At 41.0% G+C, this 23,015-nt stretch overlaps 1 protein-coding gene across 1 annotated transcript in view; it reads right to left on the bottom strand.

The window, feature by feature from the left end:
* The window catches only part of LOC123246891, a 220,504-nt gene extending 200,165 nt beyond the window's left edge, over positions 1–20,339 (bottom strand). The window contains exons 1-3 of the mRNA XM_044675672.1: positions 20,198–20,339; positions 17,035–17,130; positions 10,488–12,737 (exon numbers count right to left, since the gene is read on the bottom strand). Coding sequence (XP_044531607.1) covers positions 10,488–12,737; positions 17,035–17,130; positions 20,198–20,339 — 2,488 coding nt within the window. The remainder of the gene's footprint in view (positions 1–10,487; positions 12,738–17,034; positions 17,131–20,197) is intronic.
* Positions 20,340–23,015: the final 2,676 nt, after the last annotated feature.

Here is a 23,015-nt window from a genome sequence, read left to right as displayed (position 1 = left end):
ACCAGAGATCCTTCAGCACCAAGTTCAAAGCGCCAACTCCTCCACAGGAAGTTACCATCATGTTTAAAAAGGTAGCATCTTTCATCACTTCCTGCATCCACCTTCAATTTCAAGTGGACAAATGGCAGCCTCAACCCTGTTTTGGACTGCCCAAAGGGCCGTCCCTTGTTCTTGATTGTTACTTACTGTCACGTGTGGGTAACTCATCTCCCCTCCCCACTAAGGTGGGTGCGGTGACATTCTTTCTGATGGCTAGAGTCTAACAATGAATGAGGATGAGCTAATTCCATTTACACAGTCTTTCCAGCTGCTTCTGAAATCATTCTGTTCATCAATCCTTACAGCACAATATATCATCACATACCACAATTTGTTCAGCCATTCCCCGAATGATGGACATCCCTTTAATTTCCAGTTCTTTGCCACCACAAAAATAGCAGCTATAAATATTTTTGTACAAGTAGGTCCTTTCCCCTTTCCTAGATACAAATCTAGTATTCCTGGATCAAAGGGTATGCATTGTTTTAAAGCTCTTTGGGCATAATTCCAAATTGCCCTCCAGAATGGATCAGTTCACAAGTCCACTAGCAATTCATTAATGTTCCAATTTTGCCACATCCCATATAACATTTATCATTTTCCTTTACTGTCATATTAGCCAATCTGATATGTGTGAGGTGGTACCTCAGAGTTATTTTAATTTGCATTTCTCTAATCAAGAGACACTTAGAAAAATTTTTCATACAATTATTGATAGCTTTGATTTCTTCATCTGCAAACTGTTCATATCTTTTGACCATTTGTCAATTGGGGAATAATGTGTTTTTATAAATGTTATCTTTATGTATTTGAGAAATGAGATTTTTATTAGAGAAATTTGTTATAATTTTTCCCCAGTTGGTTGTTTCCCTTCTTGGTTTCATTGGTTGTGTTCATACAAAACCTTTTTAATATAATAAAAATTATTCATTTTACATCTTGCACTGTTCTTTCTTGTTTGGTCATAAATTCTTCCCTTCTCCATAGACATGGCAGGTAAACTATTCAATGTTTACCTAATTTATTTATAATATCACCCTTTATGTCTAAATCTCTCATTTGGCTTTTAAAATATTTTTATAAAATTCTTTAGTTCTTATAGAGAGTCTTGTTGGACTTGTATCCAATCTGCATTTTTTTCTTTGAAGTTTTGTAGATATATTCAAGTCATTGTCTTCTTCTGTGTTTGTGAGCTTCCCAGTCACCATAGTAGCTCTTTATGAACAAGTTCTATTTTTTTGTTTCTCTATTCTTCCAGCCTTCTTGACTTTGAACTTTATGTTAGTGCCAGATTCTACTAATTTCTGGAGGACTGTCTGGCCTAAGCATATGATCTTTCATATCCTTCTACTGCTTTTCAAGCTTAGTCTGAGGAGCCTGCAAGTTTTCGGTTCTTTGATTGGTGTGATCTGGGGAGAATTCTGTTTACAACTTTACTTGTCTGAGTTCTTTAAGTTCCTGACTCAGCTTTGGCTGTTTTAGTTTGTATTGTGATAATGAAATTAAACCTACCCTGCCCATTTTTAGATTTAATCACAAAAGATGTAAACACCACCACTTAATTCATAAGTAGGGAAGTCTGTAGCCCACGTGTGTGAAAGTGGGTGACATTAGAATTGACTAACTGCTCCCTGGGCAAACCTAAGCAAAGTGTTTGTTGTGATTGGACACATAAACTAAGATGAAGGCACAGGAAGTGATGCAAAAGAAGCACCTTTAAAAGGGAGTGACAACTTCCTGTAAATCAGTTCTTATTTGTTTTCTGGAGCTGAAGCTCAAATGGGTGTTCTGTTCTTCTCTTTGGCCTGGAACTGGACCTGGAGGAGCTCTGGCTGGGACCTTGGACTTGGTGAGACTATTCTTAAATCTCTCCCTTAGAACTACACATGGTGAGTAAAAAAGGCTGACTCTTAGCTTCCCTGGAGGTACTAACCTCTGGAGGGGCCCTTGATTGGGAAGAAGCCCTCATGGCTAAAACTCTTGTTAATTGATTTTTAGGCTCTCCAGCTGGGACCTTTGGGAGCCCTGCTGGAGTAAAGCCAGGGATTGGGCACATAGTCTAGCTCATTAAGCTAGATCTCTTACTCTGCCCTCTCTCATTTCTCTACTTTCATTTTCTCCTATATTTTATAAATAAATTACTAAAAAAAATCATTTTAGAATTGATATTCATTCAATTCTGGCAACCACCCCTTTAAATATTATTATCCAACCAAATCCTAATTTCCCCTTTAAAGTATGCAATTGAATTTCAGTAGATTGCTGATGAATATAGTCACTGTTAACCCATTAGGAAGGTTCTGCAGGTTAAAAGACACTAAACTGCTGACTCCCCTTTAGTCTAGGAATCCTGCCTTGGTTATTTCACTGTAGGCCAATACACATGGCTAAAGGCTGGAACTGAGTTACTGCTGCCTTATTCCTAGATTGACAATGTGTTTCTGGAACTTATCCTTTTGTCAATACATATCTTAGGATGGGTCCATACTACCTCTAACCATCTCTTTTGGCCCTGAACCGGTGACCCAGAACTGGATAGAGCTGCCTGATGGCACCCATTCTTGTACTGAGCACTAATTCAGGGATCCCTTGGGACCTCCTTTCCCAGTCTTTCCTTCTCTGATGCTCTCCCTTGGCCCTGGGCTTTGGAAAGTTCCCCATTGCCTCTGTCACCTCTCACACTCCTGGTCAGCCTGGACCTGTGTTTACAGAATACGTTGTCTCTTCTTAAATTCTCTTGAACTGGAAAAGTGATTCAGCAACTTTTTTTTTGACTATCAGAATTTAGTCTGGTGCATTTTTTAGATTGTTGTAGAGGATACATAGTGGCTGAATTAGGCAAAAACTATTTCTCTCGCTCTGCCACTTTGACTCCCTCTCCTACTGTGTAATTAGAATTTCTGTACCGTAAAACTACTATTCCCAGCACCTGTATGGGTAAATTTTGATGGTAGATGGGTGGTATCTAGACTCCCCCCTTGTTAGCTTTCAATGGACCAGATCAGCTATTCACGCACCCCCACCTCAGGGAAGACCTATGAGGGAACAAACTTAGTGAGTTTCCTAAACTAGCAAAGCTATAATGGGGATGTTGAAGGAAGGTGTTGGGATTCAGTTGTGACCTTAATGGATGGGATTCTACCCCCAGAGCCAGCCCTGTTGAGACAAGCCTCCCCCAGCTCCCAAGTACAAGTAGCTTTACCTCTCAAGATGGAGCCAGGTAATGGTCTTCCCCTCAGCCTTAAGGTCAGTCACCTTCCCCCTCAATGTAACTATTCCAGACTCTAAGTATCAAACCATCAGGGGGTTTATTAAAGGATAAATTAAATTCAGGGTACAAGGGTAATGGTATAGGAGAATCAAGGGAGGAAGGAAAGGATGAACTTCACTATCAGCTAAGTCTTTTCCCCAAGAGAGCAGCTCTGGACCTCTTCAGTGGCTTGGTCACAGTAGCTAACTCTCTCTTCCCCCTACAGTCTCCTATCAAATATTTATAACTAATATAAAAGGGAATTAACAGGATCAATTGATTCAGGCAGGATCAGGGAAGGGACTCCCCCTCAATCAAAGCCACTCCCCCCAAGGAATTCAGCCTCTCTGGCCAAATTGGAGAATTGTTGTTCAATGTCTTCTTTGTTGGTATTTGTGATCTCCCAATAATCACACGTAAAAAGTACAGAGGAACCCAATTCACTCAGGATCCACCCCACCATCCAAACCTCCCAACCAAAGAACCAACCCCCCAGCTCCTCATCCAGGGTTATAATGAATTTCTGGGACAAGATGGACACCACTTTGAGTGACAAGATCGTCAGTTGGAGACCTTGGAATCTACCCAGGTGCCGTGAGCCAGGGCCAAAAGTCAGTTGGAGCCAACCCTATAAATGCCCATCATGCTCATTCTGGAGCAATCTTGGGGAGGTTCAAGAGAGGGAGGGTAGGCCCTATATCTGCAATTCAACTGTCTTGCCTGAGAGACCTAGAGAGCTATTATATCTATCATCAATAGAGCTGAGAGAGAGAGAGAGAGAGAGAGAGAGAGAGAGAGAGAGAGAGAGAGAGAGAGCGCACAAGAGCGCAATATCACTGTCATTCAAGATCATCAATAGCCTTCCCTATTCTTTGGCTTGGTTCCAGCCAAGTCAAGCTAGAGTTAGTGAGAGGATGAAGAATCTCCAGTCTCTACCAGATCCAATAACGTCTATAGTTTTGATCATCCACTTAGATAACTAGCAATAGGATTCCCAGATCCTCCACCCTTTCTCTTGTTCCTAACCCTGTTAAGCCAGAATTAAATATAGTTGTTTATTACCAAGTCAAAGATTGAAGTACCTTTCCTGAGTGGTGAATATATCTAAAGCCATTGGGAAGGGGAAGATCGTCACACAGTCAGACTCATAGTGTTATCCAATTAGCACACCAACATATCAACATTCAAACCAAATCCAGGTTTGAGGAACTAGAGAAGCTGACAATACACACAACTTCTCAGTGGTTCCTGCCTGGGCAGCTGTTGAAAGGAGACATCTGGCAGGTTCAGTCCAGCAGAGCCTGCCAGGTGGGAAGAGGCATAATCCTTCTGCCAGTAGCACTCACACAGAGGTCTGAGTGTGTGTGTGCTCTCCCTTCCCATTTTTCTTTTTAACATCAGTCAGGAGAGAAGTAAAGTGACAATTGAGAAGCCTCATCCAAACTCCTCTTGCCATTGGCCCCTCCCAAATGGAATTCTCTCAGAGTTACATGGGGTCGGCTTCCAGTCCCATTCCAAGATGAGTGCTTAGTTATCCTTGATTTACCCCAAATCCACACTGTCACACACCCCACTCTTCTCATGTTACATGCTGATGTAGGGAGGTGAATTAAGTATCTAGAAGATACCAGGGTGGTGATGGGATTTTATTAGGTCAAGGAATGATTGTTTAGGACCAGTATCAGAAGGATCACAGGATTTGGGAAGGCCAACAGGATAAAGCTTACAGGAAACCAAATGTAGTACAAAAAAGGGTTTACTTAAGGTAAGGGAAGCAAGGGAAGGAAAGTTGGATAATCTAAAGAATATAAATAAGCCTCCCCACAAAATCTAGTTGTTATCTTCAGAGAGATGGTATCTACACTGTCATTTACCTCTCTACCTAAAAGTCCCAGTTCCTATAATAAATATACTTCACTAACCCAAATTCCCCCTTAGATGGTGATAAAGGTGGTAAGGTTGGAAGGTAAGCCGGAACAGGGCTCAGGGAAAGGTTCTTACTGACAGATGCTTTAAGTGTCTCAAGCAGCTTTGTTGGAATATCTCTCAGCCAGCAGCAACAGAATACACAGAAACAAGTTGGTGGTAAGATGGATCAGAAGGACAGCCACAGGAGAGAAAATAGTCAAACTCACAAAGTCCACCCAAGGAGATAAGACACACTCAACCTCCAGCTTCAACTGTCTCCTTAGAAGAAGCCCTGTCCCTTCTCTAGAATTCCGGAAACTTCCTACTTCTGCTTTTTCAGCAGCTCCTGCTCCTGCTCTTTCCTTATAACAGAGGATATAAATTTTATGTAGCCCAGCCTCTTGCTCTTCTCTTTCTGACACAGCTTTGGTGGAGTGGGCCCTTTAAACAGGCAAGAAGAGCTTGGTCACATGGTCTTATTTTGTTAGATAATTACATTTTTATTTCTTTACTTCTAGTGATTATTAATAAACTTGATAAAATATAATAGTTGGAGTATTGGACATTAATTTAAATCCTACATTTATGGCGACCACGAAGGGACCACAAAGGAGCCATTATATAGGTCAAGAAGCACAAAGTCAAAGAAGACCAACCAATCCCAGATGAGAATCTGCACCAAAACAGAGGACTTGTTTTTGGGTTCGAGGTTGCAGCTGTTTAACATACATCAGATGCAGGTCTTCCTTGTGCCATATTCCAACAAGTACCTAAACTTGGCTACCATCTTGGCTCCATCAAAGGTAAAATCAGACCAGGGAATGCTATTTCCCATTTGCTGCTAAAATCTAGTCCCTTTTCTTTCACAAGTGTGGTAATTTTCTTTAGTCCTGGCTGCTGATTGGGTAAGTGCATATTGCTGCAATGGTCCTACAGGCTTGTGAGACATAAAATGCTTGACTGACTTCTTATTGACATTTGGAGCTCTCTTTCTCCGTATATCTAAAGTGACAATGTATAAGTGTACTATCTCTCTAGGACCAACTGCTTCTTAGTATCTTTTCTGGAATAAGTCCAGTACTTTATTGCATATTTCCAGCTTCTGTTATTATCTCAATCTTCACTAATGCATACTAAATTCATAGACAGCATGTTGTTTCCCACTTCTGGCATACAGTATCTGTGGGCACTGGTCAGAATATCAGTGGTTTGTTGTCAGCTTACATTTCTGAGTTCAATCAAAATATGATCTGTGAACTTCCAAGTGATAGCACACTTCAAAGGCAAGAACTTTATATTCAGGGTATAATCCTCTGCTAAAAAACCCAAATGGTCCCTGGTGACCATCTTTCTCTTATTCAAGGACTGCTCCTAAGCCCACTAAGCACCATCCCATCTGTATTGTAATGCAGGGTTGCAGCAAAAATCCCTTACATTTGCAAACCAACTGTAGCAACCCCTGGCAGTTGGAGGGAATAGAATGTTGGCCCAGCCAGGGTGCTGAGCTCATGTAAAAATTGGTAGAGCTGGTCTATACATATCCCTGGAGTACCAGCTGAAGGTCCTTTTGCTTTTGGGGCTTGGCCTGATTTCCCTTGACCTCTCTCTTGATATCCTGCTATTCCCTGGATTTCCCTATTGGGCCCCCGGAGGAGGGTATTTTGGTGGGTGGAAATCATGGGAGTTAGCTTCTAATAGGCAGGCAGGGACAATCTAAACCCAAGCCATCATCTAGTGATATGCTAAACCTTATTACCTCAGGGCAATGAAATTATCCCTGACTGAGGGAGCAGGCCTCCCTCAGTCTGACCCCCTCTTCTGTGACCCTCCCCCAGCACCAACTTCTCCCCTAGCAGCAGTTACCAGACCTGAACCCTTTCCCCCCTCAGTTTACCCTTGGCTTTAATAAACCCCTTTCACTTTTATACAAAGAGCTTCCGGTGAGTCATTGTACTGAGTACTAGGGCAAAGGCTGAAGAGGTAAAGAATAATTTTCTTTATTTCTTGAGGGCTAAACCAGACATCCATCTTGGGCAGGAAGTGGGTTAGTTTCCTCTTCCTGTACACTGGGATTTGTTCTCCAGAAGGGAGAACCTTCCCATATTGTAAATAAACTACCATAAAACGCATCCTGACTTGGGTCTATTTTAATTATGGAATCAATCTGAATTTGATTGATTCCTGGTGACCACACCTTAAATATATATGTGGGAATATATAAGAGGGAAAATTATATATTTTATATAATGTGTGTATATATATATATATTTATATATTTTATATATGTGTGTATATATACACAAATATATATATATATACACACATATATAAAATATATAATTTTCCCTCTTACATAATAAAAAGCAACTTAGGTCAGCCAGGAATTGTGAGAAGCCTGGCTAAAGGGTTTTATTCAGCCCCTGCTGTTATTCTAAGCTCCCTTGAGGGGAGGAGTAATTCCCAGCCTGAACAATTAGATTTGAAAAACTTTTTTACAACAGCACAAGCATTATTAACAAATAGCCTTTTGATGTGTGCAATAGTTTCCTCTGCAAGCACATCCAAACCCAGCTGTAATTCTGCAGCTTCAGTTAAGCGATCTAAAAAACTAGCTGGGGTCTGATCTATATTTTGTTTCACCTTTTCAAATCTTGACCATGCATCTGGTCTTCTTTAATTTCTCTCCATGACCTCAATAACTGATTCTCTAGCCTGCTTTGAATCCCTGTAATTAGGCACCAAGTTCATATCTAGTTCCTCATAGTACTCTGGCCAAGGGGTCAATGGAGGATTGTTCCTAGTCTCTTCTATGAATTGCTGTCTTTCATGTTTTGTAAGTAATTTCTCCATCAATAGAAAGAAGTCTGCATAGTCTGGATCATATATTCTAACAGCTCTCTTAAATTCTCTGATGACCTTATTTGGCTCATTGAAAAATCTAGGTATTCTATGCTTTATTGCATCTAATTCTGCTGCAGAAAATTATTTATGAGATTTTTAGATGCAATACCCCATCAGATGAAATAATGGCATATCCCTTAATGGAAACAAGGTAGCAGGATTTTTGTGTAATGCCTTTGTTCCCCTTTCCAGCCTATTTGGTACTTTAACTTTCACATCATTTCCCTAACCATTTGTACCACCAAGCATATTTATATTCATTAAATCACAACCATTAATTTTACCATTGACAAGATTTTCTTTAAAACACTTTTCCATTAGATCTATCTTTGCCTACATCAACACCATCATTTGCTTTAGCTCTGAGTCTCTAAACATCCAATTAACAAAACCTTTGATCTTATACAGAGTCACAATAATCAGCCATCTATATTTATACACAATAGCCAAACCCATAAATATAACCAGCAAATAAGAGCAAACTCATTGTATAGTCAGTTTCATAAGCGGTTTCAAAAAGTCACAACCCAATAGCGTAGTGTATAGCAGTAGAACGGAAACACATTAAATAGCAAATATGTTATACATAGTAATGCATTATAAAACATTTGCATTATTCCCTGTATCACACTGCCAACCATACAGGAATAATGAGGAAACAGTACTGAGTGTAAATTGGTTGAGTGAAATTAGTTGCCACCTTGAGAAAAAAAAATGTCAACCAAAGATGTTACTTGGTTCAGCACCAGGGAGTGGACAGAAATGCTACCCTTTTCACCCTGGTATATTCTAGTTACTTAATTCAATAGGGATCCTTCACTGGACTAAATCCAATAAAAGTGTCAGAACAAAAACAAAGCCCTATATCTGGTGGGTATATTCCACACAGAAATAAAACAAGAGGCTGGAGTAAAATTTACTCTGTTTTAGGTGAATAAAAAAAGCCAGACTTGCAATCATGCTACCACACTAAGTAAAAATAAAATCTCACAATCCCAAGATATAAATAAGGAAATGACATCATGCTTAAAGGAATCATAATCAATGAATTAATGTCCATATTAACCATATATGCATCAAATGGCATATCAATGAAAAAATTAACTGAATGGCAAGACATAAATAAGAACACAATAAATAATAGGAAAGTGTAATCTTCCTCTCAGAACTGAACTTATTAAAAACAGGCAAATAAAAAAATTAATTACTGAATTTGAACTGAACAAATTGGTCGTGAATTTAAAACTAAAAGATTTATAGCTTCTAAATGTATATCAAATGTGTAAATGCATATTGAAACACATGTTATTTCTAAGCACCAAATATAGTACTGTTATAAAAATAAACCATGCCTTTGGGCACAGAGATACCGCAAGTGAATGAAAAAAAATCAGAAATTCTAACATCTTTCAGAGATGATAATGCAATGAAAACTATCAATTCAGGGAACACAGCAAAAGTCATAGTCTTAAATAGAAACTTAATACTTAAATGCTAAATAATGGTTGGGTCAGAGAATAAATCATAGAAACAATAACAGTATAAAAAACAATGGCAATAAGGAGACAACATTCCAAAATTTCTGAGATGAAGCTAATGTATAGCCTTTAAGAGGGCAAATTACTTCTCTAAAATCATATATTAATAAAATATATAAAGAATTAATGAACAGAAATGTGACATTTTTAAAAATTGAAAACCAACAAAAGCACAATTAGAAAATAGTGAAATTTAGAGCAATTAGAAATAGGAGCATAGATGTGATAAAACTAAAATTAAATTCTGAGAAAAGACTACCCTATCCCCCTCTTTCTTTACAAAGATGGTAGACTATAGTTGGAATCTGCAGACAATGTCAGTTTTTCAATGTGTGGGTCTGTTAGGTTGGACTTTTTAAAAGATGAGATGCCTCTTTGAAGGGGATGGAAAAAGGGATAGACTGAGATGTGCAGATAATATAAAAATCAAAGAAAGTCACAATAAAGTATGTTAGAAAGAAAAGATATATCTACTGGTTGAGATTTCAGAATCAAATGAGTTTTCTGGTGGCTATGAAGGTGTACTCCCTGACTGAAGCCTCTCTACTTCATCAAATGCTATTTCTTTTCTGTATGATTTTTCTGATGAGTAATAAGATTGGATCTTCTGCTGAATCCTTTACCACATTCATTACACGTATAAGGTTTCTCTCTTATATGAGTTCTTTGATGGGTAATAAGATTTGCTTTTTGGCTGCAAGCTTTCCCACACTCATTACATTCAAAGGGTTTTTCTCCATTATGAGTTCTTTGATGATAAGTGAGGGATATTCTGTGGCTAAAGGCTTTTCCACATTCATTACATATAAAGGGTTTCTCTCCAGTATGAGCTCTCTGATGGGTAATAAGACTTCCCCTCTGAGTGAAGGCCTTCCCACATTCATTACATTCAAAGGGTTTTTCTCCAGTATGAGTTCTTTGATGATAAGTGAGGGAGTCCCTGTGGCTGAAGGATTTCCCACATTCATTACATACAAAGGGTTTCTCTCCAGTATGAATTCGCTGATGGGTAATGAATCTTGTTCTCTGGGTAAAGGATTTCCCACATTCCTTACATGCAAAGGGTTTCTCCCCAGTATGAACTCTCTGATGACTAGTAAGATTTTCACTCCTGCTAAAGCCTTTCCCACATTCCTTACATGCAAAGGGTTTCTCCCCAGTATGAACTCTCTGATGACTAGTAAGATTTTCTCTCCTGCTAAAGCCTTTCCCACATTCCTTACATGCAAAGGGTTTCTCTCTTATATGAGTTCTTTGATGGGAAATAAGGTTTGCTTTCTGGCTACAAGTCTTCCCACATTCACTACATTCAAAGGGTTTCTCTCCATTATGAGTTCTTTGATGACAAGTGAGGGATACTCTATGTCCAAAAGCTTTCCCACATTCATTACATATAAAGGGTTTCTCTCCAGTATGAGTTCTCTGATGGGTAACAAGGTTTGCTCTCTGGGTGAAGGCCTTCCCACATTCATTACATTCAAAGGGTTTTTCTCCAGTATGAGTTCTTTGATGATAAGTGAGGGAGTCTCTGTGGCTGAAGGATTTCCCACATTCATTACATACAAAGGGTTTCTCTCCAGTATGAATTCGCTGATGGGTAATAAGGCTTGTTCTCTGGGTAAAGGATTTCCCACATTCCTTACAGGCAAAGGGTTTCTCCCCAGTGTGAACTCTCTGATGACTAGTAAGATTTTCTCTCCGGCTAAAGCCTTTCCCACATTCCTTACATGCAAAGGGTTTCTCTCCAGTGTGAGTTCTCTGATGTGCAATAAGGTTTCCTCTCTGGCTGAAGGCTTTCTCACATTCATTACATTTAAAGGGTTTCTCACCAGTATGAATTCCTTGATGACAAATAAGGTATCCTCTCTTGCTGAAACCTTTCCCACATTCATTACATTCAAAGGGTTTCTCTCCAGTATGAGTTCTCTGATGATCAATGAGGTATCCCATGTGGTTGAAGGCTTTCCCACATACATTACACGAAAAGGGTTTCTCTCCAGTATGAGTTCTCTGGTGTCTAATAAGACTTCCCCTGAATCTGAAAGCTTTCCCACACTCATTACATTCAAAGGGGTTCTCTCTAGTATGAGTTCTCAGATGGGTTATAAGGTTTCCCCTATGACTAAAGCCTTTTCTACATTCATGGCATGCAAAGGGTTTTTCTCCTGTATGAGTTCTCTGATGAGTAATAAGATTTACCCTATGAATGAAGCTTTTTCCACATTCATTACATGGAAAAGATTTCTCTCCAGTATGAGTTCTCTGATGTGCAATCAGGTTTCCCCTCTGGCTGAAACATTTTCCACATTCATTACATACAAAGGGTTTCTCTCCATTATGAGTTCTCTGATGTGCAATCAGATTTCCCCTCCGACTAAAGGATTTCCCACATTCGTTACATTCAAAGGGTTTTTCTCCAGTGTGAGTTTTTTGGTGGGTAATGAGGTTTGATCTCAGGCTAAAACCTTTCCCACATTCATTACATTTAAAGGGTTTCACTTTAGGATGATTTATCTTAAGTTTGGTCAAGCTTCCTTTGTGGCTAAAGCCTTTTCCATATTTTGTATATTCATGTTTCTCTCTGGTAGAAATTCTCTGATTTCCAATAAGATTTGATCTTCTGAATATTTTTCCACCTTCACTTTGTTTATGTAGCTTCTTTCCAGCATGTATTCTATGAAACTTAAACAGTCCTGAGTGGTATCTGAAAGGCTTCTTGCATTTGGTATATTTAGATAGGTTTTTCTCTAAAAAGACTGTATTATATGCAGTTAGGTTTGAAAACCCCTTGAAGCTCTTTCCAGCTGTCTTATATTTATCCAGACTTTTCTCCACAGTCTCATTCCACGGTGCAACTAACTCTGGCCCCAGACTTAAACTGTGCCCCAGTGTCTCACATTGAGGCACACTCATATCACTCAAAGTTGTTCTGCGAATGGTGGCTTCTCTGGATGGTCTCTCTTGTTTCTTCAAATTGACATTATATTCCACAGCTTTTTCCATTTTGCAATGCCAGGCAATGCTCTTTGACAGTTTTTTCCTTGATGATATTCCCATGCTTAAATCCTGGATTTCAAATCTGGTGTCTTCTCTAAAGGAATCTGAAAAAAAAAAATTGTCATTAACCATTATTTGCTGTGCTAAGATAAAAGAATCTTTTTTAGAGGAAGTTCTAGTTCCTGTCTTTTCCATCAAGATAATACTTAATTTGGACCAGGTTTAACAGGTCTATTTTTAGGAATAAAGACAAAGACAGGTGAAGAAATATTTAAAGAGAATCTAGCTACCCTGAACAAAATTCATTACATTCAGGACACTGAATGTACTTATAGATATCATGAAAGACTATACTAAATTTAAAATAGAAATATCTCCCACAGGAAAAATAGTGGAAAACTATGGGGAAAGGACAAGAACTAGCTCAGAGAATTATCCAACTGCAAATTTAATCAACTTGGAATCTATGCAAAATACAAGAAAAACAATATATTTGAAGACTGAGTAATTGGGAAAAATTAATTACTGGACTTCTCAAAAATTATGAACATTTCAGGAAATTATATTTTTAACAGTTTACTCATTTCTAGCAGGGTGGAGGCAACATCACATTCAACTCATTCAAGACTTACCATTGACATGGTTTGCCATTTCCTTCTCTAGCTCATTTTACAAATGAGGAAATGGACAAACAGTGTTAAATGACTTGCCCACGGTCACACAGCTAGTAACTGAGGCTGGATTTGAATTCAGTAAGATGAGTCTTACTGATTCCAGATATGGAACTCTATGCAATCTGCTACCTAGCAGATTATAACAAGATTACTTTAGAAGCAGTCAAGATGATAGATATGACATATCAAAAAAATTAGGGGGCACCTGGGTAGCTCAGTGGATTGAGAGCCATGCCTAGAGACGGGAGGTCCTAGGTTCAAATCCGGCCTCAGACACTTCCCAGCTGTGTGACCCTGGGCAAGTCACTTGACCCCCATTGCCTACCCGTACCACTCTTCCACCTATAAGTCAATACACAGAAGTTAAGGGTTTAAAATAAAAATAAAAAAAATCTTTAAAAAAAATTAATTTGGCTTGCACAAAGCTTTCTATAAAATACTTTTTAAATGACAAAATACTAAATATACTATCCTGAAAATTAAGAAAACAAGAATATTATTTTTACAGTGAAATAATGTACCTTTTTCATAAAAAAATTTTTGTGAAAAAATTATTTTTATCAATAAACCAAATTAGGCACACAGCAGTTTTAATGAAATCTGTACACGATACAAAACTGACATGGATAACTAACAATATAAATAAGAGTGAAGATTCAAAGAGATCTCAGCAGGCTAGACCAGTGATGGGCAAACTATGGCCTGTGGGCCAGATGTGGCTCCCTGAAATGTTCTATCCAGCTGCACAACATTATTCCTAATCTGAGGAATATGAGTAGGATACAATACAATGAAACTTCGAAAGAGTTGCCTTAGAAACAGACTAACAGATGAGCATTTCCTTTCCTTTGGCCCCTCTTTAAAAAGTTTGCCCAGGGGGCAGCTGGGTAGCTCAGTGGATTGAGAGTCAGGCTTAGAGACGGGAGGTCCTAGGTTCAAATTTGGCCTCAGACACTTCCCAGCTGTGTGACCCTGGGCAAGTAACTTGACCCCCATTGCCTACCCTTACCACTCTTCTGCCTTGGAGTCAATATTGACTCCAAGATGGAAGGTAAGGGTTTTAAAAAAAAAAAAGTTTTCCCATCACTGGGCTAGACCAATAAGGCTGAACCTAATAAGAAAAAATGTAACAGTGAGGTGTTGAGCAGCAACATTTTGGGTTCAGAAACTCAAATTCACAATTACCAAACTGGGGACATGTGGCTAGACATAAGTTGACCTGAAAAAGGTTGAGTAGTTTTATAACGATAAAAAATAATAAAGGCTGATATAAATATATAAATTAGTATTTTAATTAAAGCCATGCTGATAGATAAAGTCATTAGACCACACGCTTGTAAGAATTCAAAACTGTCGCCCAGCTATTATTGTTACCTCCCATCTCTTCCTGAGTCTTCTAGCCAAGAGGAAGTTCCTCCTCACCCCGGAGATTTAAACTGTCCTCTGTGTGGAGACGTAGGCGTCCCCACGCCCAAAGAACCGGAACCGGAAACCCATTGGACCACGGGAAATGTAGTTTGATAATTTCTATGTGTCCATAGAAAATACATATATATACTTAAAGATGGCATCTCCCAAATTTCACTTTTACAATTTTAATTATCTGGACGTTCAATCCATGTGAACCATTTGACATGGCCACTGCAGCCAAAGTGATATCTGGTTGCATGGATGGACAAAGCCCAGAATGCAGAAGGTCTATGTCCTGCCTTGGTCAAACCATTTCTATAGTGCTCTGCTTGGTTCTGGAGGCTGCATCAGAGGATCATGGATTTGAAGCTAGAAGTGACCTTCAAGGCCACTGAGTCTATACCCTAATTTTAGAAATAAGGAAACTGAGGCACAGTGGGGTTGTGACTTGCCCATGGTTCTGGTAGGCATCTGAGCCAGGATTTAAACTTAGGTCCCCCAAGCTGCACAACTGGCCTGTGTCATGCTTCAACAGTTATTCCATACACAAGTTCACCAATTAAATTAGAGATGCCGCCTGCCTGTAAAAGACTTTCTTTTTTTCTTTTTTTTTTGACTGGACTATGATTTCAGCCATGGAGAGCTCTCACAAGGAGGAATTTTCCACCAAGGCAAATTGGCTCTTTCTATACACCTTCTCCTAATAAGAGAGTAGCCTGATCCATTGAGAGTGGAACAACTGGCTGAGAGTCAAAGAGCCAGTATTTTTCAGAGGCAGAACTTGAACCCAGTCCCGGTCTTGATTCTGAGGGTCAGCTCCCTATTCCATATGCCACAGTCCTTCTGGTAAAAGATGTAGAGAGGACACCATAACTTGTCTTCAGGTATCAGGAAGGTGTTACTCGTATGGAAGGATATTAGTCTGCTTGGCTCCAAAGGAAAAAATTAGGAGCAGTGCCTAGAAAGTGCAAAGAAGCAGTTAGGCCTTCATCTAAGCCCAACAACTGATAACAGAGCTCTCCAGAAGGAAGTGGCTTGCCCTTAGTGGAAGACTTCAAGCATGAGCTAGATGTGAATAAAAAGGAATGCTGGAAGAAATGAGGGATATGATGAAAGATGTGATCAGATGCAAAATACAGCAACAAAGAAGAGAACAAGATGCATGATCACTGGAGCGATAGAGCCTGAAAGAACAAGAAAACAATCGATGGTTTCATGGTTTAAAATTGTGACAACTAACCTGGGCCCCAAAGAAGGCCCAGGGGAGGCCCCTGCTTCTCTGCAGAAGGTGGGGATCAAGAGCAGGGACCACAGCACAGAATGGCACCATTTTCCCATTTGCTGGTTAGTTTTGCTGAATGTTTTTCTTTATCATCAAGGGATGCTCTCTGAAGGGTTAGTAGGAAGGATACAATGGGAACCATAGGCAAAGTGAAAGCAAAAGACAGGAATAAGATTTATTGAAAAAGAAAATGAAGATGCTATTAAAATAATGATAATAAAAAGGTAAGTTTGTAAGTTTTGTAAAAGGACACATTAGCAAAAGCTGCATAAAAACTCTTTAAAGTCTCCCCTACTTATAAAAACTAACATGAAAAAAAAATCTGAGATACAACATCAAATGAATTAAATTAAAAGAATTATAAAATTATCAATGGTAGTGGGTCTGTGGAAAATAGATATAGTGTGTTCCACCTGCCAGAATTAAGAAAGAGTACAATCTTTTTGTAATGTAACAAAGCAATAAATCACAAAATCTACAAAACTGTTAATATCCTTGAACCCAGTGATACTATTACAAGGAATTGAGAGCTCTAGAGTTGAAGGGACCATTGAGGTGACCCGCTTTGTTGTTGTTCAGTCATTTTGGTTGTGTCTGACTTCCTGACCCATTTGGAGTTTTCTTGGCAGAGATCCTGGAGGGGTTTGCCACTTCCTCCTCCAGCTCATTTTACAGATGAGGAAGCTGAGGCAAACAGGGTGAAGTGACTTGTCCAGGGTCCCACAGCTGGGAAGCATCTGAAGCCAGATCTGAACTCACAGAAATGAGTCTTCCAGACTCCTCACCCAGCACTTTATCTACTTTGCCACCTAGCTGCCCAACCTCATTTTACACATAAGGAAACAAAGGCCAGGAGAGGTTAAGTGAGTTTCCTAAAGTCCCGAAGGCAAACATAATCAGTCGGGGAACTGGACCATCCCCATCCTCTGGCTGCACATGTGGTACCCGTTCCATTGTACCTCCTGGCACAGCCATGGAACAACTTAATGAAAAGCTGCTGGCAGGGACCCGTTTAATTGATTTTTATGTACTCACCTAGACAAGTGCCTCTTGGGTCTTCTCCCTCTCGGGTCCACGCTGCTGCTCCCTTTTCCAACAAGGAGACCACATCCAACTTCGAAACAGGGATTCCTACACACAGGTACAGAAAACTGAGGATTCTGGAAGGGAAAAGGAGGCATCTCCAATATCCCCGGGGTATCACAGCTGCAGCAATCCTGTTCTGTATTCGAAGAGAGCCTAAGTCATAACTGGGGTTCTGCTGTCTTGTCCATTTGGGACTGACTCATCTACAAACTTAACACACAAACAAAACCATCTCAAGGATAAACCAGGGTGAGGGCAGCTGATGGGCCTCCACCACCTGGTGAGTCAGAAGGATATCTACCCTGGGCATGTGAAGACTTCCTGGATGGAAGAGACAGTCAGGTCTATACACACCACAAATACAATATCCTTATAGATAAGCTTTATGGGCTATCCTGGGTTTAATTTGGTCCTCAGAAAAATCTTCATTTCCCGGGTCTTTCCTGAGGATCTGCTTGCTGACAGAGCTCTTCCTGACAGCACTGCAATGTTCTGGGGCTTGGTGCCAGCACAGCAAATACCGCGAGCAAGACCTTCCAAGGAGGATTCCTCTCCTACATGGGATGCTCTGAGAGATCTCCATTACCCTGTAAGCAGGCCCTTTTTGCCATTGGACATGAGGAGTGGATTTGACTGCCTTCAAGAACCTGCAGAGCACCTTGTGATCCCAAACTACCCAGAAAGCAAAGATCTAAGTTCTAAAATCTAACCTTCTAGTGGTGCAGGGACACCAGGGAATACAATTAAAATTTAATATCCCTCAAGACAAAGAGGTCAATGGTGAGTGTAAGCAAGCTGCAACACATAACTGATGAGGAACTTCAAATGCAAGAATAAAAGAGATGGAGAGGCATCTCTGACTGAGAGAGAAGATGAGCCGATCACATAGCAATGATAAGGAATAACAGGGGGAAAACTTGAGTCTTCCCGCAGTCAGGGGAAAGCAGGAAGCCTCCAGAATGGTGAAGGGACCCCCTCTCACTCGCCTCCCCAGAGAACACAGGGGATGATGAGGACAAAACTTGGTTCAAGATGCTCAGGCCTGGATGGGCTACAACTGCATCCCTGGACCAAGTTTCCACCAAAGTATGGGTTGCAGATCAAAATCAGTAAAACACCTTCCCAGGTATGTCAGCTAAGATATCTTTACAGATCAGAACCCACTATGGGGGAGATACTACGCTGTGTCCTGGAGAGGCAGAGGCAAAGCCTCAGCAGTTATTCCCCACAAAGAGGATCTGTTCTATTGATGGGAAAAGACCACACGCCAAAAGATTCCATGTGCAGAGAGTGAGCAGAGGTGAGGGTAGAGGCCAGGCCTCACCAGGCTGACCTGGTGCTGCCAGTGCAGTTATAGAATAAGAGGAGACTTGAATGGGGTACTTGGAAGTTAATAAAAGGTGCTAACTTGGCCAGAGTGGGGAAGTGTGTGTCAATGAGGCTGTGGCCTTAACTGAGGTACATGGAAGTGTCCTGGGTTTGGGCCCTCCTCAGCTCCGGCGTCCAGAAGTCTACTGCAGAAGTGCTTGCCCAGCCCAAGGATAGGGAAATCTGACAGATATTCCTTCTGCTGCCGCCTCCCCTTCAGAGCCAAGGTCCCCAAGCACTTGCTCTTCCTGAGCAGCCCTAATCTCAGGAGATGGTACCCTGCTAGTTCCCCTAGAGCACTTTGGGGTTTACAAAGCCGAGCTTCTTTCAATAGATCCTCACAACAATTCTGTGAGGGGATGCTACTCATATCCGTTTTACAGATAAGAAAACAGAGACAGAGAAGTGAAGGGGACTGCCTAGAGTCACAAATCCAAGGGACATCTCAGAAAGCTCCGTGCACCCCTGGCCCCTTCCATGGGTGCTAGGAAGAATCTGAGCTCCCCAGGTCACCAGGAAGCCAGAAAGCATCCTTGGGGAAAGTTGTCTTTTTCTCCCATGCAGCTACTTTCCTCTGGCTTCCACCAGACCTCCAGAAACCTCATCATCCTCTGGGACTGCACCAGCCTTGATGCTCACACATCCTCAGCATCTTCTGACTTGAGCACTGGAGGGCAAAGGCCTCCTTCCAAAGCTTCCCTTCCAAGAGGGCTCCCCAGTCAGGCATCTCTTCATTTCCTACCAGCTCATCCCTTTGGACTGGACTGCATCCTGGCCCTCTCTTAGCACCTCCCCTCCGGGTGCTGTCTCCCTCTTTAGACCAAAAGCTTGAAGGCAGGGCCTTTCTTATTGGAAATATTTTTTTAGCATTTTTAGCACAGTGCCTGGCACACAGAGGGCACTTTAGAATGTTTACTAACAGAGCAAGAGCTGCTTTGTAACACTGCTCTGCCACACTGAGTCACAGAAAGCAAAGGGCCTGCCTTTGCCCCTGCCCATACCAGTGTCCATTGTGCTGTGCCTCAAGAATCTGCTCCCACAGTGTTTGGCCAGAAATACTGACCATTGGAGTAAGACTTTAAAAAACATCAAACAGCTCTCATAGGAGGAGCTCAGAGGATAGAGAGCCAGGCCCTAGATGGGAGGTCCTGGGTTCAAATCTGGCATCAGACACTTCTTTGTGACCTTGGGCAAGTTGCTTAATGCCCACTGCCATAGTCCTTACTGCTCTTCTGCCTCAGAACCGGATACTTAGTGTATAGATGTGTCTACAGTATATACTCAGAAAAAAAAAATCAAACATTGAGTATTCACTGTGTGCAGAGAGCTGTGCAGGGCAAAGACAGAAAGTTCAGCTAAGATATGGTCCCTGCTGTGTCATGGGGCTTCCACTCCAGGAAAAGTGAAATCAGTGGACAAGAGAGCTCTCAGCCCAGTGGCTGGAGAACTCTCAAAGAAAAGGGAAAGGACAAAAGTCTAATGGATTCTCTTGGGAATCCTTCACCTGAGGTTCCAGGGAAAAGGAAGCTGGAGACTCAGAGTCAGAGCAAGGAAGTTAGGGGGATGTCCATCTGTACAAAGCAAAGACCTTTCATTTGGGAATACAAAACTTATCGGCCATAAAGAATTTGGGACTCTTTTGCACATGATGGATAATTTGGAATATTCTTGTGCCACAGGAAGAGGGACTAGAACGATTGCCCAGAGGACAGACTCTTGAGTCTTGGGGAACAGAGATACTCACCAAGAGAGATCAGGTTCTTGTAGTTCTCCAACATCACATCCTTATACAAGGACCTCTGGGCAGGCTCCAGACACCTCCACTCCTCCTGGGTGAATTCCACAGCCACATCCCTGAACGTCACCGATTCCTGAATCAGACACATGGACTGATTACCTACTCGGTGGGTGCCTAACTTTGTATTCTCCTTGGCCTGAGGAAGAGAGCCTTCTTGGGAAGTTCATGTTTGCCTCAATAAATCCTTTCCTCAAGTGAAGGCCAAGAAACCTGTGCCTTCTGCTCCTAAAGCCCCAAACCTCACTAGAACCAGCTGCCACTTACACCTAAACACACACAGTAACGCCGAGGAGCACACTCCAAAGTAATCTACATTATAGAATAATTCTACTCTACTAGTCAACATTTACTTAGAAGGCAAAATCCCACAAACAGAACGATCATGCCAGGAATTCTAATTCCCAATTGGCTTCTCCTTCTCTCCCTTCCTTTCTCTTTCTCTATGTTACACACATAGACAAACACAAACCTACTCCCTTTGTACCATGGAGACTTGGAATAAATTTCTACCTCTCATATTGGTATAACCTACGCTGTACAGAGAACTGTGCTAAGTTCTAAGGGAGCTATTTTTCCCAATATTTCTATGGATTCTGACCTTTTTAATGAAAGTACTCTGCCCTAAAGTATGTGTGTGTATATATATATATGTTTATTAAAAATTGTACATATAAAAAGACTGTGTATACATACACACTCATGTATAAATATGTAAAATACTGCAACCCCTTTTCAGTCTGTGTGGTCCTCATTTACCAGTATTTTCTCAGAATTGTCCCCACCCCCAATGGCTCCCACCAGTGCCCAGGAGGCCTTTTCTAGGGCTCTTATCAAATCAGGGAACAAAGGCAGCAAGAGCTGTCCCTGTCCCAGTCTTTATTCTCTCTGCATCATAGGTGCACCTCACATTCTGGTCATACTTTAAAAATATTTCTTATAATGATTTGCACTGAGTGTTTGGCCTGTCATAAGCTATAGTACATTCCCCATTCCTATTTATCCAGGGCCTTCTAAAATGTGAGGCCTAAAACGGACCACAATACTCTGCCCTGGGTTTGAGGAGACATTCATTCTATCTGTCTCTTATATACTTTCTGACCCATCTCATACCTTCTTTCCTTCTCCCGTATGGCTCTGACTCTTTCATTCTTTTTCATCTTATTTCTTGTATGTGTTGTCTCCCACTAGAATGTAAACTCCTTGAGGGTAGGAGCTATTTAATTTTTATTTCTGCCCCAATGCCAGGTATATATAGTAGGAACTTAATAAATGCCTACTGAATTAAATTGAAAGAAAACTATCTCGGGTTGGATAGTCTTTGAAGTCATCAAGTCCAATGTCTTAGCATCTATTCCAATACATAACTCCCACCATTCACCTGGTACTCCAATAGTGAAAAACAAACTCCTGGAATTGGGTCTGGTTAGCCAGGAGAAAAGGCTCAAAGGGACATGATAGCTAGGTTCAGAAATTTTAAGAGCTATCATCTCAAGGAGGGTGGTCTGGATAGTCCCTGAAATCCCTTTTAACTGTCCATTTCTATGATCCTTATTGAATAAGGCACATTAATTCTAAGATTCAGCCTTCAAACTCTAAGAAACCATCAATGAGAATAGCCAGACGCTTCTGGGACAGCATAACTGAGACTCAAGTCCTAAGAAGGAAAAGCAATGTCTGTAAATTGAGAAATATGGTATGAAATGATGCACAGACAAAGGAAGAGACTTGAACTCACCTGAAACTTGGTTGTAAGCAACCTAAAAGTCATTCCCTCCTCTCCCTCTATGATCTGGTCTTGGAGAAGAAGCACAGAGACTTGAGGAGGCTGAGCTGAATCAGAAGGAAGAAGTCAATGGACAGACTGATCATTTTTTTGTGGTTTTCTGGCCTCCCAACCTCCTAATATTTCTGCCCTGTAAATCCCACACTAAATCACTCCTCCATCAACTTTTACTCTCCTCCCCTTGAGGTGCCAATGACTGCTAAAGTCATGAAAGCTGTGTTTTGACCAGGGAACCTGAACATTCATTCTACCCTTTATAGAGGCCTTAACTATATAAAGTAGGTTGACTGACTGAAGAAACTTCTTCTGAGGCCAGAGATTGCTAGTGAAAGTAGCTAGATAATGGTGTGAATTGATAGAAACAATGACTGAGTTAGCTGCTGTAATTGTTCTTCTCTGATCTCTTGAATCATTCTCCCAGGAGCCCTTACTTGAGAAACCTTTCTTACCCCCGGTAGGATTCTAACACTTCTGTAATTCTCACCTCTCTCCCCAAGCATTTGGAACAAGTCCTCCATGGTTTCCCGTCTTTCCTGTGTTCTCCCTGAGCTGGCTTCACTCTTGACCTCTGCTCAGGCAGGATGAGCAAGAATCATGGTACCACCAGTCGTTCCCATCAAGCACTACCTTAAAGCTGTGGTGTAAGGTCTCAGAAGAACTCTTCTCCTGGCTGGATTTCTTTTCCTGGAGATATCTTTCAAGACCATCACCTTCTAAGAAAGCTGGGACCTGGGGGCTAAAAGGCAAGATCACTTTAACTGGGATTTTCCTTCCTGGGCTCAGATTAGTGGAACTCTGCAGCTGATACCAAAGGCTAAGCCTTTGATGGGCCTTCACTGGCACCTTGAGCTGCTCATGACAGAGACCCAAGAGTTACTTGTATCAAAGACAGGATGGTGGCAATAGGAGAGGCCAAGATATTATAATCCTACATCATAACTCAGGTCTTTTGAGGCAGCCACAGACCCTCAAATGTAAAAA

The sequence above is a fragment of the Gracilinanus agilis genome, chromosome 4 (assembly GCF_016433145.1).
Source record: "Gracilinanus agilis isolate LMUSP501 chromosome 4, AgileGrace, whole genome shotgun sequence".
Lineage (NCBI taxonomy): Eukaryota > Metazoa > Chordata > Mammalia > Didelphimorphia > Didelphidae > Gracilinanus > Gracilinanus agilis.
Note: the sequence above shows the minus strand (reverse complement) of the source record. Positions and strands in the feature narration are given on the sequence as shown.